The sequence below is a fragment of the Vombatus ursinus genome, unplaced genomic scaffold (genome assembly GCF_900497805.2).
Source record: "Vombatus ursinus unplaced genomic scaffold, bare-nosed wombat genome assembly UNPS02015175.1, whole genome shotgun sequence".
Lineage (NCBI taxonomy): Eukaryota > Metazoa > Chordata > Mammalia > Diprotodontia > Vombatidae > Vombatus > Vombatus ursinus.
In genome coordinates this window covers 9,021,845-9,044,997 of record NW_020954953.1, presented here as the reverse complement: position 1 = coordinate 9,044,997, position 23,153 = coordinate 9,021,845, and the positions used below count along the sequence as shown (strand labels likewise).

General features: G+C 37.5%; 2 protein-coding genes across 4 annotated transcripts in view; one reads left to right on the top strand and one right to left on the bottom strand.

The window, feature by feature from the left end:
- Nucleotides 1-9,712, top strand: part of LOC114031430 (plasminogen-like) — a 71,007-nt gene extending 61,295 nt beyond the window's left edge. The window contains exons 17-19 of the mRNA XM_027846501.1: nt 1,189-1,295; nt 7,978-8,123; nt 9,289-9,712. Coding sequence (XP_027702302.1) covers nt 1,189-1,295; nt 7,978-8,123; nt 9,289-9,450 — 415 coding nt within the window. The 3' untranslated portion in view covers nt 9,451-9,712. The remainder of the gene's footprint in view (nt 1-1,188; nt 1,296-7,977; nt 8,124-9,288) is intronic.
- Nucleotides 1-23,153, bottom strand: part of LOC114031431 (solute carrier family 22 member 3-like) — a 192,438-nt gene that overhangs the window by 57,783 nt on the left and 111,502 nt on the right. The window contains exons 9-12 of one of the 3 annotated variants that reach the window (XM_027846502.1): nt 18,521-18,633; nt 15,529-15,628; nt 14,055-14,138; nt 11,169-12,169 (exon numbers count right to left, since the gene is read on the bottom strand). In XM_027846502.1, coding sequence (XP_027702303.1) covers nt 14,078-14,138; nt 15,529-15,628; nt 18,521-18,633 — 274 coding nt within the window. In that variant the 3' untranslated portion in view covers nt 11,169-12,169; nt 14,055-14,077. Of the gene's footprint in view, nt 1-11,168; nt 12,170-14,054; nt 14,139-15,528; nt 15,629-18,520; nt 18,634-23,153 lie in introns of those variants that run through there. The other 2 variants (XM_027846503.1, XM_027846504.1) reach the window with 2 other exon arrangements.

Here is a 23,153-nt window from a genome sequence, read left to right as displayed (position 1 = left end):
TCAATAAACATTTATTAAACATCAGGCACTGAGCTCCAGTACAAAGAACTGGAGAGATAAACAAGAAAAAGAAAGACAAACCCTGCCCTCTAGGACCTTACAGTCTAACAGACTGTAACACACACAAAGAAGCTGGAAAGGGAGGAAGGAGGAGGGAGGAGGAAAGAGGGAAGATGGAAAAGTCCAAAGGACTATGGCCAAGTGAGAAATGTAAAGATGGCTGGCGTGAGCACTTTATTTTTTTTAATTTATTTTTTAAAAATTTAATTATTTTTAGTTTTCAACATTCACTTCTACAAGATTTTGAGTTCCAAATTTTCTCCCCATCTCATCCCTCCCCCACCCCAAGATGGCATGCATTCTGGATGCCCCTTCCCCTAATCTGCCCTTCTTTCTACCTCTCCACCGCTTCTCTTATCCCCTTCTCCTTCTATTTTCCTATAGGGCAGAATAGATTTCTTTATCCCATTTCCTGTATTTCTTATTTGCCAGTTGCATGTGAAAATTTTTTTAACATGTGTTTTAAAAACTTTGGGTTCCAAATTTTCTCCCTTCCTTCCTCCCCACCCACCCTCACTGAAAAGGTAAGCAACTCGATACAGGTTATACATGTGTAGTTACGCAAAATACTTCCATAGTAGTCATGTTTGTGAAAAACTAACTAAATTTCCCTTAATCCTATTCCGTCCCCCATTTATTCTATTCTCTCTTTTGATCCTGTCCCTCCTCAGAAGTGTTTGCTTCTGATTATCTCTTCCCCCAATCTGCCCTCCCCTCTATCATCCCCCCTGCTCTCTTGTCCCTTTACCCCCCTATTTTTCTGTAGGATAAGATAGATTTCCATACCCAATTGGGTGTGTATGTTATTCCCTCCTTAAGCCAAACCCTGTGAGAATAAGATTCACTGAGCACTTTCTTTAAAAGGAGGACTCATCTATATAAGTTTTTAAAAGTTAGCCAGTTTAACAAAAAAAAGGTCCTGGGTACCATTGTTTAGGAATAAAAATTATTTCAATAAGCAACTTCGGGATGGAGAGAGAGGCCTATGTTGATTTAGGGCTTACCATTGCATTTAGAGAGACAACATACACCTTATTTATCAATAGAAAAACTGGAAATAATAGCATTGGAATATGACAACTGAAAGAATCTTGGTTTTTTTGCTTTTTTTTTGTTTTTTACTTCCAGACCTGCTTATATCAATGATAAAGTAATCCCAGCATGCTTACCTTCAGAAGATTTTATGGTTCCTGACAGAACACTCTGCCATGTCACTGGCTGGGGTGATACCCAAGGTGAGAGAAATTCTACAGCACTAAGACACAATTGACCTTTATCCAATTTTTTTTCTGTGAAATGATCTATATTTTGGTGTCTTCTAATTGAGAAAAGGATCATATTTCTAAATATAAATCTGTATTTCTGAATATCATTCATTCACCTCTTTACCATTCTCTTTAGAATATGTAGTTTTCAGAGACACTGAGTCAGTCTGTGTCAAAATAAATGAGAATTTATTAAACCCTTTCTATGTGCCAGGCACTGTGCTAAGCATCAGGCATACCAAGGAAGGCAAAAAGACAGTTCCTGCTCTCAAGAAACTCATGGTCTAATAGCAACAACAACAACATGAAAAGAGTCACGTACATTCAAGAGATTTACCGTTTAAATGGGAAATAATTTCAGAGGGAAGGCAAGGGCAGTGTTTCCTAGATATGTCCTCCTTGTGCAAGCTTCCAAAGGATCATGTAACTTTATGTTTAGAGCTGAAAAGGGCTTTGAGGCCAACTAGTACAAGCCTTTCAGATGAGGAAACTGAAGCTCTGAGATTTGAAATGGCTTGCCCAAAGTTCACAAAGGTAGGAAAGAATAGAGCTGTTATTCGAACCTATGTCATGAGTTCAAATGTTAAGGGCTTGCCTAGGTCCCCCAACACAGTTTCTATTACTATAGCTGGAGTCAGTCAATAAACATTTATTTTTTTTTGGTTTTTTAAAAAATATTTATATTATATTTTTATTATCTTTTTTATTAATTTATTTTTAGTTTTCAGCAATCACTTCTATATGCTTTTGAGTTTTAAATTTTTCTCCCCCTCCCGCTCTCCTTCCCTCCCCAAGACAGTGTGCAATCTGATATAGGTTCTACATATACATTCCTATTAAAATATTTTCACATTAGTCACGTTGTAAGGAAGAATTAGAACCAATAAGAGGAACCACAAAAAAGAGGAAACAAAACAAAACAAGACAAAAAAGAGAAAATAGTATGCCTTGATCTACATTCAAACTCCATAGTTCTTTCTCTGGATGTGGTCAATAAACACTTATTAAATGCCAACTGTGTGCCAGGCACTGTGCTCCAACGCTAAGTTCTGGAAATATTAATAAGAAAAAGAAATACAGCCCCTGCCCTCTGGGAGCTTATAGTCTAATGGAGGAAGACAATATATGAAAGAAAGACAAGAAAGGAGAAGGGGGAGAATCAAGTTCCCTGACTCCAAATCTAATCTTTTCTACTGTACCGCGTTGACTCCTCAACAGTTCTAATACTGTTTCTTTGGCCTTCGACACAAGCTTGGAAATTTTTTTCGGTTTATAGAATCTCTATTCCTGTCTCTAGACTATAAAGTCCTAAGCATCCAGACAATAAGCATTTATTTATTACCTGTGAGGTGCTAGGCACTGTGCCAAGTGTGAGGGATGCGAGGAAAACCAAAATACAGTCCCTGTTCTCAATAAGCTCACAGTCTGAGTTAGATAATACGCAAACAACTACGTACAAAAAAACTCTACATAGGATAAATTGGAAATAATCAGCAGAGGGAAGGCACTGGAATTAAGGGGAATCTTGAAAGGCTTCTTGTAAAAGGTAGGATTTTAGCAATGACTTGAAGGAAGCCAGGGAAGCCAGGAGGAGGAGATGAGAAGGGCAGCTAGGTGGCACAGCGGATAGAGCACCGGCCCTGGATTCAGGAGGACCTGAGTTCAAATCCGCTCTCAGACACATAAACACTTACTAGCTGTGTGACCCTGGGCAAGTCACTGAACCCCATTGTCTAGCAAAAAAGTAAAAATAAAATAAAAAATAGAAGGGACAGAGTTCCAAGAATGAATGACAGCCAGGGAGAATGTCTGGAGTTGGGAGATGGAGTGTCTTGTGTGAACTATAGCAAGAAGGCCAATGTTATTGGATTCAAGAGGATTTGGAGGGGAGTAAGGTAAGAGAAGACTGTCAAGGTAGCAGAAAGTCAGGTTACAAAGGGCTTTAAAAGCCAAACAGAGGATTTTATATTTAGTCCTGGAGGTAGTAGAAAGCCACTAGAATTTATTGAATGGAGTGGTGGTGATGGTGGTGGTGGTATTATGGTCAGATCTGAGCATCAAGAACATCAGTCTGCCAGCTATGTGGAGGATGGACTGAGCAAAAGAGAATTGAGACAGAGATTTGTTATTGTTGTTTAGTTGTTGTTTAGTTGTTTTTCAGTTGTGTCTGACTCTTTGTGACCTCCAAAGAAACCAACCAGCTGGTTATTACAATAATCCAGGCTTGAGGTGATAAGGGTCTATACCAGGGTGGTAGTAGTGTCAGATGAGAGAGAAAATGGCACATATGACAAATGTTACAAAGGTAAAACCAATTGGGCTTGGCAAACAGCCTGGATACAAGTGGAGAGAGAAAGTGAGGAGTCAAGGATGACACCTACGTTGTCAGCCTGGGAGACTGGGAGAATCGTGGTGCCCTTGATGGCAATAAAGAAGTTGGGAAGAGGGGGAGGTTTGTTGGGGGAAAGATAATGAGTCCTCGAATCTTAGTTTTGGAAGGAACCCCCTACTGTCATGCAGGAATTCACTACCACCCTCAGTGCCAATTGGCACATATCCCTAACGAGTGATCCAGTCCCTGTTTAAACTCTTCCCTCACAGAGAATTCACCACCTAATAGAAATGCCCTAGATTAATAATTATAATAACAATGGCTAGCATTTATATAGTTCTTCAGGGTTTGTAAAAGAAAATTACAGATTTCTCATTTTATATTCACAAAACTCTGGGAGGTCGGATGCTACTATCAAGCTTGTTTTACAGGCGAGGAAACTAGGGTAAACAGAGGTTAAAGGATGTGTCGACGGTCACACAGCTAATAAGTAGCTGAAGTAAGATTTCAGCTTGGGTCTTTCTCACTCCAGGTCCTGGAGGGTTCGCATTCCTCCAGGTCAGCCAACCTATGCTTCTGCATCTTGTTCCGAAGGACCAAAAGCCTTATTCCATACCTCATCAGAAGGTGGAGAGTTGAGCAAGGGTTTTTGATGAGTTTAACAACAGAGCAGAAATGCCATTTGACATGAACTTTTTGAGTGCAGGGACTGTCTTTTGCTTTTCTTTCTATCCTCAGGGCTTAGCAAAACACCTTACACATAGAAGGTGCTTAATAAATGCTTTTTGACTGCCCAGCAGGTCTTACTAAACTGAAGAGGCACAGTGACGTACTGTAGTTTGAACTTGGACAGGTTCATCACCAAGTTGATAGTAGTACAGTGATCAATGCATTTTTCAGCCATTATGAGGGTCACCCACAAACGAAGGCCATCTACTGAGATTCCAGCCTGTGAGGGTGGAATGCAATCATGGACCTTTCGAAGCACTGAAGTGACTTGCTTAAGATCACATAGCTAGTTAACTGGCAGATGCAGGATTTGAACCCAGGTCTTCTGACTTCTAATCCAGCCTTCGACACCACGTATACTCCCTTTCTGATCATTCATGAACGGCTAATGAAATCTTTCTTTCCCTGACAATGCTTGAAGTTGTAGAATTAGCACTTGACTAAAAGTCAGAACTGGTTTCTTTGCTTCATAGTAATTCTGCCACTAGCTCTTGCCCTGGGATATTCAACTAGACTTGAACTACCTGTGTGATTTTGACCATTCTGAGGTCACCTCCCTGGGCTTTTCCTTGTTAATTAAGCAAGGTGATTGAACTAGTTGGTTTTGATCATTTGACTTGTCGTGATAAGAACTCATAAGTAAGACTTCATTTCTACCAAATCTACAATTCTGTGGTTATTGACCTCTTCTTTACCTTTCGCTCTATTAAAAAAAAAATCACCATATTCTTCTTTGCAGAACTTCTAAATCCATTCCTTTTCAGGAAAAGTGAAATGGAGGTTGATGCCTGATGGATATATAAAACCGTCTCAAAAACCATTCTGAAATGCTTTCCCTTCCCCAATAACTAGGCAGCTCTCCCTTCCCTTCTATACTTCTGGCCTTGCCTCTTCCCCATTGGAGGGTATGCCCTCACCTAGTGTCACAATAGAGTAGCCTGTTTACCCACTTTCTATAAAATAATAATTAGATAAATAATTCCCAGTATACATTATAAGGAAGGGTGATAAAATAAAAAAAGAGTAACAGATTTGAAATAAAGAGATCTGAGTTCAAATCCTGGGTCTAACATTTATTAGCTGGGCAAATCACTTTCTGAAACTCAGTTTCCTCATTGGTAAAACGAGGGCATTAATGTCTGCACAAGGTTATTATGAGGAATGTGAACCTTAAAAGTAGCATCTAAACACGTGGAATGATTAATTCCCATGCTTCTTTCTATTATTTTCAAAAGACTCTCCTGCTTTTGAAACTATAAAGTGTGTTAAAATTGAGGGATCCCTCCCAGTTTAAACTCATAATAATTTACTAATTTAATCATTGTTAATTTTCTTAATGTTACTTTGTTAGTGTTGCACTGGGTTTTCTCCCCTCCCCCATCTCCACATTGACTTCTGCAGAGCACACACCCCACTCCTCTTTGTCTCTCTTTCGGCCACAAGATGACAGTATCCTCACACAAACAATTTCATCCATTAACAAAGACCTTGAAAGTTAATTTCTCCATTACTCATCAGGATGAAAGAAAACACATTACTGTTTCCTATTAATAACCACCCCCATGTATATTATGCTGGAAGCTTTACACACCACCCTATCCAAGGGTTGAGTAGTAATATCTTGATTTTATAGATGGGGATACAGAGATGGGTTAAGTGACTTGACCTTGGGATATTCAACTAGTAAATATTGAAAACTAGATTTGAACTCAGATCATCTAGTTCCAAGTTCAGTGCTCCATTTACTTTGTCCCTTCTTGCTGAATGAGCAATTTTTTTTATCAGATTTGAGATTCCATTGGTAGATGGAACTTCCTATATGGAAACTCCCATTTTCCAATACAGATAAGCAACTGCTCTGTAATTTGTAATCTTAAGGAATCGCCTGGGGCCACTGAGAGGTTGAATAATTTATTCAGTCATACAGTCCATATGAGTCAGAAGTGGGATTAGGTGTTTCCAGCCTTTTTTTTATCTAGACCCTCAGAACTGTATCTGATTCTCCTTTTATTTTTTTTCCTTTTTTTTTCCCAATTTATTTATTTATTTTTAGTTTACAACATTCGCTTTTATAGGATTTTCAGTTCTAAATTTTCCCTCCTCCCTCCATCCTCTCCTCCTCAAAAATGGCATACAATCTGATATAGGCTATACATGTATGATCATATTAAACATATTTACACATTAGTGATGTTGTGAAAGAAAAATCTGATTCTCCTTTTAAACAAATTCTTTAGGGTATGACTAGATCCCTCAGGCAAGGCATTTGGTGACACCAGGAAGCAGACAGAAAGACTCTGTTCACACCTGTTCTAACTGATTCACTCAATCAAGAAGTGCTCTAACCAACAAAAGCAATCACTTTTAAGTGGCTGGGATAATGACTAGAGCCCTACCCTTCCTTACTGTACAAAGTTAGTGTTAGCTGAAGGAACAGGAGATGTTTGGCCTGGAGAAGAGACTTTGAAGGGGTGCTAACAGCTGCCTTTAAGGGACAGCATAAAGAAAAGGGAATATTAGGTTTATTCTCCATATGATCCCAAGGCTAGAAGAAAGATTGAAAGTTGCAAAAGAGGTCAATTTAGCCTGGATATCAGGAGGAAAAAATTCTCTAATAACTGGAATTCTCCAAAAGTGGAATGGGCTATCTTAGGAGAAGGTTCTGCTTCACTTGAAATTTTCAAGCACAGACTAGATAATCATTTGTCCCACTTATGATTTTTAACTGTTTTAGTTATGTCCACCTTCTCATGACCTCTTTTGGGGTCTTCTTGGCAAAGATGCTAGAGTAGTTTTTCATTTCCTTCTCCAGCTTGTTTGACAGATGAGGAAAGTGAGGCAAACAGGGTTAAGTGACTTGCCCAGGGTCACACAGCTGGTAAGTGTCTGAGGCTGGATTTGAATTCAGGTCTTTCTGACTCCAGACCTGGCACTTTATCTACTTCACCACCTAGCGGTGACAGATAGGATTTTTTTTCTAGTACAAGGTGGTCTCCATAATCTCTGAAGCCCTTCCTGAATCTGAGATTAAGAGGGGGCATATAACCTTGTATAGCTTGTACTCTGTTCTCAAAATGAAATAAAATGTAATAAAACAAGGAGTTTTTAATATAACTAATGCATAGTGAGGAACACCTGAGTTCAAATCTGACCTCAGATACTTACTAGCTATATAACTCTGGGCAAGTTACTTAACCTCTGCCTCAATTTCCTCATCTATAAAATGAGGATAATAGCACCTACCTCCCAAGATTGTTGTGAGGATCTAATGAGATAATAATTTGTAAAATACTTTCTCTCTCACTAATTAACCTCTGTCCTTTTTGTTCATTGAGGCAAAAATCATTACGTTGGAAACATTTGGGTAATGAAATAGAACATAATATTATCGTGTCTCTGGGTGCAGTGTCTGGCAGTGCCTGACATATGATAAGCACCTATTATTATTGTTGTTTTTGTTATTAATTTATCCATTTTGATTAAACCAGATATAACAACACCTAATTTTTTTTTCCTGATTCGTTAGTCCTGAGATTTCCATGTGAATACATTTGGGACTTGATAACCATTTCTTTACTTTTCTCACCTAAGGCACTTCTCCAAGAGGTCTACTCAAACAAGCCAGCCTCCCTGTGATTGAAAACCGAGTGTGTAATCGCTATGAGTATTTAAATGGAAAAGTGAAATCTACCGAACTTTGTGCTGGTCATTTGCGTGGCGGCGTGGATAGCTGCCAGGTAAGAAAATGCTAGTGGATGCCAATCTGAGGCTACACTAGGGTTTGAATGCTGTGACAACTTACACTGGTTCCCATGTTGGGCAATTCAATGAGAAACACCAGCCTCACTTTTCCCATAATGTTGTACAGCCAAAACAACTGGATAGAATCTGACACTATATAGACACACTTTATAAGCAAGGAATGTAAAGACAAAGCAGGTAGCCACCAGCATGATGTGGTTTGAGGAGGGCTCAAAAGTTTTGCTTGGAATAGATCTGATGTTTCACCTGCAGTCATTAATGTGTTAAAACCATTGATAGAGGCCATCATGTCCACAAGGGCATGGAAAAAAATGGCAAACGGTTCCCTGGGAGTAGGTTTTTTAGATCTCTTCCACTGGCAGAGAGGATCAGACTAGCTGTTTGAACCTCAGATCTGGAAAGGAGGAAGTTCAGCGAAGCACTCAAGGGTGGGAAACTTGCGGCCTTAAGGCCACATTTGGCCCTCCAGGTCCTCGAGTGTAGCCCTTTAACTGAATCCAAACTTCACAGAACAAATCCCGTTAATGAAAGAATTTCCTCTGTAAAAATTGGACTTAGTCAAAAGGCCACCCCCAAGGACCTAGAAGGCCACAAGTGGCCTTGAGGCTGCAGTTTCCCCACCCCTGGTAGGAAGGACTTGCCTTGTAGAAATGCACCCCATCTTAGCTAGTAGGAAGCAGGAGACTTTGGCAGGCCTGGTTGGGGAGTATCTTAGGAAAGAAGGGACAGAGTGCATGCTGGAGACAGACTTCACCAATGTCATGTCTTTGTCTAGGCCTGACCTTATCTAACAGAAGCAAAGAACAAAGAAGGAAGTGAAGAGTTTTTAATGATAGTTTCTACAGTATCTTTACTTTAAGTGAAACATCCAAACTGATAGTTTCATTGAATCTACAAGCAGAGCATTCAGCATCAAACATTATGGTAGAGATACGGTACACTTCCAGTAAATTACTGTTTGAAAAAATATTTCTTCACTGAAAAGGGGTACGTTTTAAAAGCATGCAAAAAGAGATTCTAAAAACAAAGATACAGGTAATCATTTCTCATGGAAGTGTGAGTCATTCTACTAAAAGGTGGCACAGTGTCTATGACTCAAACATCACACAATCACTAATTGTTGTGTTTTTCTCCATACAGGGTGACAGCGGAGGACCTCTGATATGTTTTGAGAATGACAAATACGTTTTACAAGGCGTCACTTCTTGGGGTCTTGGCTGCGCCCGGCCCAATAAACCTGGTGTTTATGTTCGAGTATCAAAGTATATTTCTTGGATTGAAGAAGTAATGAAAAAAAATTAATTGGATAGAAAAAATTATGAAGCAGTGACTGTTTATGGTAATCAGCACACAGGCAGAAGACATGATGTGCTCAGAAATAATTTACAGTAATCGAACTAAGACTCTGGGTGTTATCATGGACTGTGAGTGATACCATCCTAATGGGGATTTTTTTTTTGTGTACCAGCTTTCCAGCTTATTGACTGTCTGAATCCATATTAGTAGAGACTCAGCTGTGACATTTATTAAAAAAAAAATAAATTCTCTACTTCCCTTGGCTTGAGCCAATTTTTTTTATCCTTGAATGCTAGATCAAAAAATATAAGAATAAAATCTGATTTTAAATGTTTACACTTCCTTGTTCATCTGTGCTAAAGTCACTTTTCTTTAGCTAAAGGTCAAGAATACTTATTCACCTGGCTATACCAGCCACATGGTGTTGAAGTTAACTAACTTAAGTGAGAAAGATCTACTTCTTAGGAGTTGTATATTGAAGAATGAGGAACCAGACCATAAAAATTATTGAAAAAGGGATGAGATGTCCCAATAGGTCACCTACTCCACTGCTCCTGCCAGTGTGGGGCAGCTTGGTGGCACAGTGGATGGAGCACCAGGCTAGGAGTCAGGAAGATTCAAGTTCAAATCCAGTCTCAGACACTTACTAGTTGTTTGACCCTGGACAAATCACTTAACCCAATTTGCCTGTTTCTCCATCTGTCAAATGAGCAGGAGAAGGAAATGGAAAACCACTCCAGTATCTTTGCCAAGAAAACCCCCCAAAATGGGGTCACAAAGAGTCGGACAAGACTGAAATGACCGGACGACTTGTCAATGAAGGACTGCTTGACGCATATCCTTAGTGTCATTACTTTTGGCACTGAGAGATTTTTAAAAAGCATCAGCATACATGTGGGGTCATGACAAGACGCCCTATTCTTAGAAATGATATCTGTCAGTAACCACTTTCCTTCAGCCAAGCACAGGGAACACTGAACTTAGTGTTATCTGTCTATAGTGAGGTAAACTGGGCAAGGAAAATGTAATTCAATATTGAGCTAAGTGTCTGAATGTTATCCGGGGTCAGAGTAAAGTCTAGGAAGCCTGCCAAAATCATTAACAGCAACAACATGTGAATAGTTACGATTGTCCATTTATTTTCAAGTAAGATTGTTTGCCCCTTTTAAAAAAAAATGCTATGCTGCAGTGATATTAAGATGGCTGTAGAAAGTGGAACAAACCCTAAGATTAAATTTTCAGTTTTTAATTAATGTCTCAGGTAATTTGTATTTTTTTTTAAAAATCCATCACATTTTCCCCTGCCCCAAAGAAATACAACTTCTTGCTCGTTCCTTGCCCCCACCACCCCACCCCATTACTTCCACTGAAACTGTGTTTTAATAGTCTTCTACTTACAAACTATCTTACTAGAAATCTTTACTTCCTTTTTCCAGTTGGTTATCAAGCACGAAGGGCAGCAAGGTGGTGCAGTGGATAGAGTGCTGGGTGTGAGGTCAGGAAGATGAGTCTTCCTGAGTCTAAATATGGCCCGAGACACTTACTGTGAGACCCTGTTTGCCTCATTTTCCTCATCCACCAAATAAACTGGAGAAGGAAATAGAAAACTACTCCAGTATCTTTGCCAAGAAAACCCCAAACGGGGTGATGAAGAGATGGACATGACTGAAATAACTACACAACAACAAAGCAAGTGTGAATGTACACCTCTGTACCGGACAGAATAGTGGTGGAGACATTTGAAAGTTTATTCTTTCAGGCAGGTAGTAATCTTCCAGTTATGTTCTATGTATTTCATAGATATCATGAAATATCAATGTCATTGAGAGATTAAAGTTTCAGGTCACTTAAACTTCTAATGGAAAACCACAAGGTAGGTGTAAATGTATTTCCAAAAGGATTTATACAGGAGAAGTGACTTAAAAGGATCTCAGTAAAGGTGTGTGACAAAAGGGTGATGGGCCAGTCATGTAGAAAGAGGTAGGGTTCTCATGTGTCCCACTAGCATCCACACAATATCAATAGATGCAGAGAAGGCCAACAATACATTGGGTGCATCCCTCCTTGAGTGATTTATGGGCAGGTCATTTAACCTAACCATCTCATTTTCTTTCACTACAAAATTAAAGGATTGCATCAGGTGGTATTGAAGATCCTATCTAGATGCAAAACTATATGATTCTGTAGTTGTTGTGAATCATTTTGTGAGAAGCCTTGGAACGGCAGAATGCTACCACTGGGAAGGAATTTAAGACATCATTGAGTCTGATCACTGAATTTCCCATGTGCGGATGCTAATACTTAGAGAGATTAAGCAACCTGCCCAAAGTCATACTGTTTGATAGTACCAGAAACATTACAGCTTTTCAGTTGTTAAATTTAAAATTCACACACCAAGCAACATCATGTTAGACATCTACCACTTTGAAATTTATCTACAGTCAAGCCTCGATGCCCTAAGAATCCAAACCAAATAGGGGTTGATGGCTTATATTTCTTTATCCTTTAAGGTTTGTAAATTACTTTCTTCATATATTTTTGAGATGAGGAAACCAGAGTTAAAAGGTTGTGCTTTGCCCAAGGTCACACAAGGAGTAAGAGGCAGAGCTAGGATTTGAATCCATGTCTTCAGGCTGTGGTGATCCTTCCACTACGCCAGTCACTTCCTAGGGACAGCAGAAAGCTGGTCAACGATGAAGATGCCCTGCTGGAAAAATCCTGAGAGCTACAAATATTCCAAAATGAGACGAAAGGTAGAATTGTGAATTAAGTTCATTATTGAAACACCTTAGAAAGTAAGAGGAATCCAGAAGCTAAGACCTAAAAGGTTTAAAGAAAAGGCTTTTACCTTCTTTTCCTTATCTCTAGACAAGGACATGTTTATTACTGACCAGAAACTGAAAGGCAAAACTATTTTGGTGTATGGGAAAACTGATCATACTAATTTGCTTTGTGCATTTTTCCTAAAGGTGAGAAGAGAGGAGAGAATCATTATTAATTTTTTTCTTGCCAATTTATCATTTTTTATTGTTATTGGAGGTAAAATAGCTTAAAGATACAGAGGTGATATTAAAAAATGTTAAGGTCTTCTTAAAGCTAGTGCTCTTAAGGAGAAAAAGGCAACAGCAATACAAATATGAATTAGTGAAACCACACTGCAGGACTAAAATTCAAGGCAAATTGTTTGACATATTTTATAAAATGAACATTTAACACTTAAATCAGTTGTAATATAAGAATTAAAAGCTTCAATTGTGATTAGCACACATGTTGTGTACATATATATATCTATATCTATATCTATATAGGCATACTGTAATAGAAATTCTCTCTAATATTGTCTAGATCTCATGCCCTATAGTTTCCCTCTACCTCATGTCCCCAGAAAAATAGGTACGTACTCAGCCCAAAAGAATAACATACAGAGTAGCATACCAAAAAACCCTGATGTCATTCAAGGATATTTTGTGACCTCTGAGAGCACTTACAAAACTGGATGCTAATTAGTTTAAGCAAGGCTGTACATACTCTTCATTTTGCATTAAGTATTGGCTCAGTCCTTGAATAAGTGAGAACTGGAAGAAGTGAATAAGAAATCTCTGTGCCTTATTAAATATAGCTATCACCAAGAAACAAACCTAACAAATACAATGCAAATCACTTCAGCCTTTGAAAATGCAGAGAACTGTGAACTCATCAGTAGTGAAGACCATTTTTCCCTCCACAGTTCCTTCTCATTAGACTAATAAAGATCTGGCTCTAGGTGTCCACTGGAGGAAAAAAATAATAATGTTTTTAGATAATCTCAGAGTTAACTTCGAGTAATAAGCAATGTAGCCAAAATATCAACCTGTATTGCAAATGGATCTTTATAACTGGCATGTCTAAACCAAGCTAAGATTTATAGAAACTGATAGGAGAGAAAGGACAAACCAAACTGGTGAATGTTATAACCCAAGTGTTCAAGATGAGAAGAGATGGGAAAGGCTCAGCACAGTGTTGTCCAACATACATAGGATTCCAACACCAGGCTTCCTAAATCTTGATCTTCTGTGGTCTTTTAAAAATATTTTTAACATGGCACTTTTATTGTTTGGCCAGATTTTGATGAAGTCACCCCAAAATTTTTCTTGTTGAATTGAATTAGATTATTGCTGCTCACGTCACCAGCACCATTCCTAAATTCTGCTTGTTCGAATATCCTGACTGGCTGGAGGAATCCTCATCACAATGGGGCAGGCATGTTTTGTCATTCATCATGGAGCTCTTTTTCTCTCCTTGAATCAGAAGTGAACAACTCCAATACAAAGAAAATTTCTTGGCTCCGTGAAAGCTGCTCAAGGAAGTGGTTCTTTACTAATATGGCCACATGTCCCATTCTCCCAAAAAGAAATGCCTATTCTTTCCAATATTATACAAAAATACACTGGATATTTTAAAAGTCTATGTATCATATTTGAAATACAATATATAGTACAGAGAACTTGTTCATAGAATTATTAGAATGCAGTTGAAAATGAAACATACATCCTTGCAAGTTGTGTTTTACTGATTTCAAAGGAATATCTGACAGGAACCAGGTTCCTAGAGTACAACTTCACACTAAATACCTTCTTTAGTCTTTGGCAAGGACTCAAGTGTGAATGCTTGTTACTTGACTTTTCTTCTTCTTGCCTCTTTTGTAGACATGTGGGCTAGCAAAACACAGAAGAAAAAAGAGATTCCACATTAAAAAGTCACTTCATGAACTAGAGGAAAGGAAAAATATGTTTCACAAACATATTAGTCAATATGGAATTATTTCGGATCATGGCCACATGCTAATTGTCAGTGCAGTGTATTGTCTTTTTTTGTTTTCACTGAGAAAGAGATGGTTTGAAAACGGAGCTGTTTGTGGCTTCAAAAAAGTCATCAAATGTGAGACAGCAGTATCGGTAACATGAAAAAGTAATTCGGTGAAAAGATGATTTTAATAATTTGAGGGACAAGTAATTTGTTTTCAGAGTAATTAGGAAAGGAATTGATAAGCTAATGTTCATTGAAGAGAAGGTGACCAGGATTTTGAAAGAGGCTAGAAATCATCTCATATACAGACTGGTTGAAGGACCTGGAACTATTTCGGCTAGAGCAACGAAGACCTAGGGGCATGATATGTGCCTTGATATAGGAAAAAGATTTGAACTATTCTGAGTGGCATGGAGGCAGAACTAGCAGCAATGGGTAGAAACTGCAAAAAGCCAGAGTTTTCCCTTACGGTGAGGGGAAAAAACAAACTTCCTAACAATAAGAGATGTCATAAAATATAATGAGCTGCTCTGGAAAGTAGCAGGCCCTCCATAACTGGAGCTCTACAAGGACAGGCTTGGAACTGTAACTCCTGTCCAGGTACAGTTTGAAATGAGGGCTTCTAAAAGCATCCTTGTCATCCTGAGATACTGTCATTCTGATTCTTGGCACTACTCGGTGCTGCTTTCTAACTGGCTCTTAATAAAAATAATAGCATCTCACACTTACATGATGCCTTAAGGTTTACAAAGTACTTTATATGCATTATTTTTATTTGTTGTGAGGTGATGACTTTGCCCTGAAGACATCCTAGGCTTGGCTTCTTGTGTATTATTTCCTGTGTATTATTTATCGGTTTTATCTTCCAAAATAATGTCACGCAAATAAGATGACAATGTGGGGCTCTTATCAAGGAAGAGAAAGAATTTATTTCATATATGCTGACAAACTAAAATAAGGAGGTGGATTCTGATTTTTAAAATGTTTCTAGTTTTAAAGGATATTTACTATTTTAATACTGAGAGATAAAATATGAACACAATATAGCACAACATAATTCAAATTCAAATGGTGTGAAGCAAAACAATGGTAACGTAGCTAGGAAATGATGATGCTGATTATATTTCTCAATATGCTTCTTTTACTTATATACCATCAATATTTGATTTTGCCTGGGTCTTTGTGTTTGTAATTGCTGATATGCAAACTCAGGAGATCCAGGCTTTTAATTTCCATGAATTTTAAGAATTTTCATATGCACAGAAGATACTTATCATGTCAATCATGATGATACAATACCTGGCAAGCTTTTCTACATCCTCCACCGTCTCAGGTAAGGCAATACCCTTTGTTTCAGGTAAGAGCATGACAAGCCCTCCACAGACTGATGCAAGAATACCTAAGGAACAGTAATGAAAGGCATTATAGTACTAGGATTGGACATGCTTGACTTAATACTCGGTTCTCAAAAATGTTGGATTTTTAGAAAGAAGTAGCAAAATTTGCAAATAACTGAAACAACCAAAATTTTCCCATAGGTCTGTTCTCCAGGTAATTTATGAGACTAATAATAAAATAAAAGATTGTATTTATACAAGAATATAGAATTCATTACATTCTCTCATTTGATTCTCAAAAATTATCATTATTATTCCCATCTACATGTTTCAGGTACTTTTAAGCACATCCCATAGTCCTTTGTTGCCCTCATTGATTAGGGCTTTATTTTGGTATTCATGTGGTCTAATTATAAAAGAATATAAAATTTCCCACTGATGAATATTTTGTTCTGGAACCTATGTCTCCTTAAGAAAGTAACGTCACTGTGCCAATACCACATAAAGATGACCGATACACCTGTACTATACCTTTGGACTTGGTATCTAAGTGCCACATTAGAGATAAAACAACATGGAGAAAGGGAATTAGTGCTTAGGCACAGAAGCCCACCTGAGAAGGAAGGATTTAGGTGAGTGTTCTTTAAGGTTTCCTGTTGGGTTAGAACCTGTCCTATATTTGACGTTTTGTTAGCTTTGGGGATTTCATTGGTGCTCAGGATTCTTTTTTCTTGGTGGAAACAGACATGAGCCAACTTCTGATATTTCCAGGGGAAACCACGGGTAGGGTCACAAGTGTGATTTGTATGATAAGATCCTAGATTGAATCTGGTCAAAACCAGATTCCTGTAAATCTATTAGATCTTTGGTTCTGAACAAAAAATTTACATATAGATTAGGAAACTGAGGCTCAGAGAAATTAACTTGACCGAGATTACATAGCTAATAAATAGCAGCATCCATCTGGACTCAAACCCAGATCTTCTCATACCAAGTCCAAGGTTGTTTCCACAATAATAAGCTGCCTAGTTTATCCTGGATTGTTATCAGTGGTATCCTTTTTTTCACCTCAGCTCCAGAATGAACATGGACCTTCGGTAAGAAAATAAAATGGTTAGAAGGAACCTTTCGTGGAATTCTTGACTTGAGTTCGAATGCCCAGATTCACACCTAAGATTATTTTTGTGAAATGGTATTTCTATTAGACAGAAGTTTGGCTTGTATGACTTCTAGATACTTATCGACTCTCAGATTTCTATCACATTCTTCACCAGTGGGTTTGTGAGTTTGGATGAAACCAAAATAAGCTACATTTATGACTGTGGTTAAGTGCTTAATTTTTTTTTTTTTTTTGGCTCACTGTATTTACCCGCAAACTAAGTAAGTAAGAGATAATTATAGTGGAACTCCATACAACAGGACTCATTTTTTACATAGATTGTTTTATATACTCAAAATCAAATCACATCTTCTTAAGCAGACACAAATCTGATATGATATAGATGTATCCTATAAAGAGGTGTCAGCTGGAAATATACATCAGGCAGCTGGAAAGAATGACTAGATCAGAATTTGGGAGAGAGGACAGAGCTGAAGATAAAGACTTGGGAGTCATCTGCAAAGAAGCAATAGTTGAAGTTATGAGGATGGATAAATTACTAAGGGAAAGAAGATAGAGAGAGAAAGGGACTGATAATAGAACTTTGGGGATGTGCTTACATTTGAAAGATAGGAGACAATGGGTTAAAGATAAAGAGGAGTTATCACAAAAAATTGGAATAGTAAGGCCCAGGAAGTCAAAGAATAAGAGTTTGAAGAAGTAAGGGATGGTCAACAATATCAAATGCTGCAGAGATTTCAATAAGGATTGAAAAAATTCCATAGCACCTGGTGATTGGAGGATAATTTCTGGTCTTTGAAAAAGCAGTTTCCGTCATGGTGGTGAATGACAATGATAGATTACTTTTGGATCAGGCTTTACTATTTACTTTCACGTATTTTTCTCAAATCAGACAGGAGATCAAGGATTGGGTATGACAAGGAAAGGCAGCAAGTGCCTGGTTTTAATTTTTCTAAGAGATTTATTATGAACTTGATAAGCATCAAGAAACATGAACATTTCCATATAAAGAGAACAGGGGGAGTTGTACATGAAACTAAGATTTTCTATTTCATGTAGTTTGGTTTTAAAACATATGCATGGATTTTTACATTTTTTTCTTTATTCAAGTCTTCTTACAAAATGACTGATACATAAACATTTTACATGATTGTACACGTATAACCTATATCAGATTGCTTACAGTTGCAGGGAGGAAGGAGGGGAAGAAGGGAAGGAGAGATTAGATTTGGAACTCAAAGCATTTTTTAAAACGTTAAAAATTATTTTAACATGTAAGTGTGGAAAAATAAAATATTATTTAAAAAAAAGAGGTGTCAGTTCTGTTCTCCCACACCAGCATTTTACAGGAGTTCCACTTTGGTTTTGCCTCAGAAATCTTTTAAAGATAAGTAATTAACAAATAAAACAGAATCTTGTAGGAGAACTGCATTTATGGGTCAAAATTTTACTGTGCTATAGCTGCTCCTCGAAAACAGAACAAGCAAAGGCAGAAGACTAAATGGATCCCACCAATAACAATTTTAAGAGTCAATTTAGAGTTCTATTAATAATAATAGCTGACATCTGAATGGCATTTGGAGGCTTGCAAAGCATTTTATATATTATCTAATTCAATCCTCCATGAGGTAGGAAGTACAGTTATTTTTATTCCCACAGAAACTGAAACTCGCAAAGGTTAAAGGGTTTGACCTTAGTCACACAAGTAGAAAATGTTAGGGGCAAAATTTGAACCCAGATCTCTGTGAATCCAAATTCAATACTCTATCCATTATATCAGGTTAACTCTCCAGTGAAAACTATCATATTTAAAAGAGACATGTTAAATTCTTACCAAAAATGATAAGAGGTAGTTCTAGCCAGATGGCTGATAGCCGAAACAGCAGGAATGGAGCTACGATACCACCAAAATCACATAATCCTGAGCACAACGAAACACCAAAGTTTCTACAAAGGAAAAAAAAAAACATTTTTTTCTTTAATGACCAAGGCAATGGCAAAATCAAGAAAATGAAAAGTGAATGGTATTAGTAATAAAAAATCAAAGAACTATTTTATATTCACAGAGTAATTTAAATTCTGAAATACACTTTCATACCAATTAATCTAGTTTTATCCTGACAGCAATCCTGTGTGGGAAGGCAAGCGCTAGCTTGCAATTTATAAAGATAAGGTAACTAAAGTCAAGAGAGGTCAAAAGACTTAACTGAAATTAATCCTGCTGATTAGCATCACAGATTAGAAGTCAGGTACTTGCAGTATAAGCCTTCTATTAGATCCTACAACCTGCCCATGGCTATATCTCTTCGATTCCTTATTGTTCTCATGGTCTACTCTTCAATGAAAGGCATGTATTTTTCCTGCTGGTATTATTCTACTCTCACATTTTACCACCTTCATATTGTAGAGTTATAGCTTTCTTAAAAACTATAGCATTTGAGCATTTTTATTTTGAGTTACAAATGATAACTCCCTTTCTAAATAAGTTAAATAATGTACTCATACAATTTTGTTGTTGTTGTTCAGTTGTTTCAATTGTGTCTGACTCTTTGTAGCCCCACTTGGGGTTTTCCTGGAAAAGATACTGGAGTGGTTTGCCTTCTCCTTCTCCAGCTCATTTTATAGATGAGGAAACTGAAACAAACAGGGTTAAGTGACTTGCGCAGTATAACACAACTAGTAAGTATCTGAGGATGGATTTGAACTCAAGAAGATGAATCTTCCTGACTCCAGACCCGGAGCTTATCTACTGCATCACAACACACACACGTGTCTACATATGTATACACACATACATACACATATATACATACATACACCCACACCCACACATATGAAAGAGGATTGGATTTGATATCTGGGGACCTGAGTGTGAATCCTGACCCTTTTTACTATGTGTCTGACTGTAGGAAAGTCACTTCTGGGAACATCATATGTGAGATGAGAGGCTTGAATTGATGATCTATTAGTTCCCTTTTAGGAGATAAACACACACACACACACACACACACACACACACACACACACACCAACCACACTTTAATATATTAGAAAGAAAACTAGACTGGGAAATTGTAGAACTAGTATAATCCTGTCTTTACCAAGGTCACAAAGGTAGTAAATAGTATATCCAGGATTCCAACACAGGCCCCTAGACTCTAGATTCCTTCTGTACCTCAATTTCCACATGTATAAAATGAAGGTGTTGAACATGATTTTTAAGGTTCCTTCCAACTCTAAGTCTGCGACTATTATTATATCTATCGATACCAAAGGTAACGGAGAGCTTAAGAAGTAACAGTGCTTAATAACTGATTTAAGAAAGTTATTCTTTCATCTTCATGGATTTGGCCCAACATTCTACTCTTATCAAGAAATCATGATTTGTTGGTTAAATTTATATAATGCAATTTTAAAGCATCAATACATCAATCTGGTTAGCAAATGAGATGACAATGACCTTACATATAACATGTGAAATTTAAAAGCAGTGCTAATGCAAAAAAATTTAAAAGTTTCAAGATGACCTTTGTAGTAATAAATGCAAGTATAAAACTTTATTCTTATGTCTTGGGGTATAAGTACAGCCAGTTTATCAGGAAAAAATCTTTACTGCTAGCTTAATATCAGTTAATAGTGTGACATGGCAGCAAAAAAAAAAAAATTAAGGTAATCTTGGGCTGCACTCAGGGGAATAACTTCTAGGAGCAAGAAGGTAACGATCATACTTTTTCTGCCCTAGTAAGACCACAGCTGGATAATTGTATTCAGTTGTCTGCACCAAAGTTTTGGTATGCTTCAAATGCCTCTCTTTTATTCAATATCTGTCTTTTTTCATTGATGGTTAGGCTCAGGTTAGCAGGACATATCACTATGAGTTACATCTTGAGCTCCTTTGATCTTCAGAACATATTCCATTTCCTTCTGCTGTTTCTGCTGCTAGCAAAGCACAGTCTTGTGTTATTCACATTTCTTTTTATTTATATTTAACAGACTTTTTCTTGGTTTCTTGTGGTATTTGTAGTTTGTCGTTAGAATTGTTAAATGTAAACAACTATGTTTTAGAATTTGCAGCATAGGATTTTTCTGGTGGTGATCTGTGAATTCTTTTAATTGGCACTTTGTTTTCAGTATTCAGAAGTTCTAGGCAGTATTCTTGTATTATAATGTTCAGGTTATTTGACTTCTTGTATTCTTCTCAAAGATTTATAATCCTTAATTCTCTTTATGCATTCTGTCTTCAAGATCAATTTGTTCTACTTTTACAGAGATCATGAGTTCTTTTAATATTATTCCTTTTTTAAACTTCTTTCAGATTGTTCTTCACTTCTATGTGTTTGTATTCCCAACTAGTTGTTCTCTCTTTTATTTCTTTGGAGAGATGTACCCCTGTGAATCAAGTTTCTCTGTTTTGCCAATTATTTCTACTTTGTAGGCTATAGAATCTCTCACACTTCTTATTTCTTTATTGCATCATTCAGGAATATCTTGCTATGGTTCTATGATCTCTTGGGAATTCACAGGATGATCTTCCTTAGCAGGTGGTGATTCATTATTCTTTGTCTTACAATATTTATTCAGAGATGTTTGAACTCATTTAGATGTCCTGGAGTCCATCTTCTCTTTTGTTATTAATATTATCTCTGTTGATTTATCTGCTTGTTTTCTAGGTTTTTAACCAAGTTTTCTTCTTCCTTAGATGTTTGGAAATTTCACTTTCCCCCCATATATTTCCCTGTTTCTCGTTTTCTGACTCCCTCCCCTTTTAGGGCCAATGCCCTAAGGGCTAGACTTCAGCATCCTCCCATGCTAGGGAATTCACTTTTCATCAGCCTCAGTCCCTGACCTAAATGGCCTTAAGGGGGTAGAAGTGGATTCTTGGATTGCAAGTCCCTTCCTTCTGGTTTGGTACAATCCCATACAGAGGCAGACACCTTGCCACAATTCCCTCTGTTCTTGGTTCTCTGGTTGAGCACTGCTGCATAACAGCATGCTTCTGTCCCAGATAGGGTAACACTCAGGGGAACTTCCAGAGGAGGGTAATCAGAATGATAAACAGCCATGGCATGCAAGGGTTGGTTGAAGTAAATAAGGATGTTCAGCCTGTAGAAAAGAAGGCTTGCAGAACCTGATTACAAGAATACAAATATCTGAAAAACTGTAATTTGGAAAAGGGATTATATTTATTCTGTTTAACCTCAGAAGGAAGACCTAAGAGCAGAAGGTAGAAGCTCTAAAGAGCTGCATTTAGGTTTAATGGAAGGAAAAGCTTCCTGACAATTAGAGCTAACCAAAACTGGAATGGGCTGCATCAGTAGGCAATGACTTGCCTCTCATTGGAGACCTTCAAGCACAGGCTAGATGACCACTCATTAGTAATATGGTACTAAGGATTTGCTTTTGATATAAATTAGATTAAATGGAGGCAAGAGGTCCCTACCAACCCTAAAATTCTGCAATTAACTGAATGTATCAGTGTGATGGTAGCAAAGACTATAACATTGCTCAGAATGGAATGCCTTTCCTGTGGTTCACTGCCCTGTTCAATATGAGAGACTGTGCTTTTTGTTATCAGGATGCTATTATTAGCTCACTGCAAGCGAGGCATGAGCACTGAGAATTTTACAGTATCGGGGACAGACTTGCACCAACCTATAAATGTACTCACTTTGTCCAGCTTATGACCACCATATCTGTAAGACAACTGGCTGGGATTAAAAAGATAGCATAAGTCTAGTTCTTATTTCTGTATAAAAGATAAGTTATATAAAAGATATAAAGCTACATTCTACCCTACCAGTATACTGAAAGAATTCTGCATTTGGGAGTCAGTAGACCTGGGTCTGAATTGCATCTCTGACATCAATGTGATCAGGTCACTGTTTTCTGTTTCCTTATATGCGATGTGGGGATAATAGAACTTAACTTTAGGGTTGTAGTAAGAAAAGCACTTTGTCAACCTTAAAGTTCTACAGAAATAAATTGTCATTATTGCTATGTCTGAGGATAACATTCTCAACATTTTTATGTTTGTGAAAATTTTGAATACATTTTAAAATTCACTTTAGCAAGTGATTGGCTTACACTCAGATTTAAGGGCAAACCTGATTCATATTTCAAATCATTTGACATTTATCTAGCCACTCAGGCTAGCTCTGAAAAACACTGGTGCTTGAAAGAAAAGTCACATTATTTTACTTGATAGTATTGGGGTGAGCAGAGTGATTATAGCCTGCATCATTGTATCTTTTTCCCTAAGAAGAGGTGTGATTTCAAACTCAAGGCGATGACTAGACTGGGAATAATAAACTAATATGCTCCCAATGTGTCAATAAATCTTAACTAACCACACAGGGAATGTCAGAAACAGCTGTCTGAACCTTTTGGGGTATTGGGAGGAGGAGGGAGGGAAAAGTAGCAATATTTATATTTCAAAGTATACTCCAGCATCAGAAAAGAACTTGAGC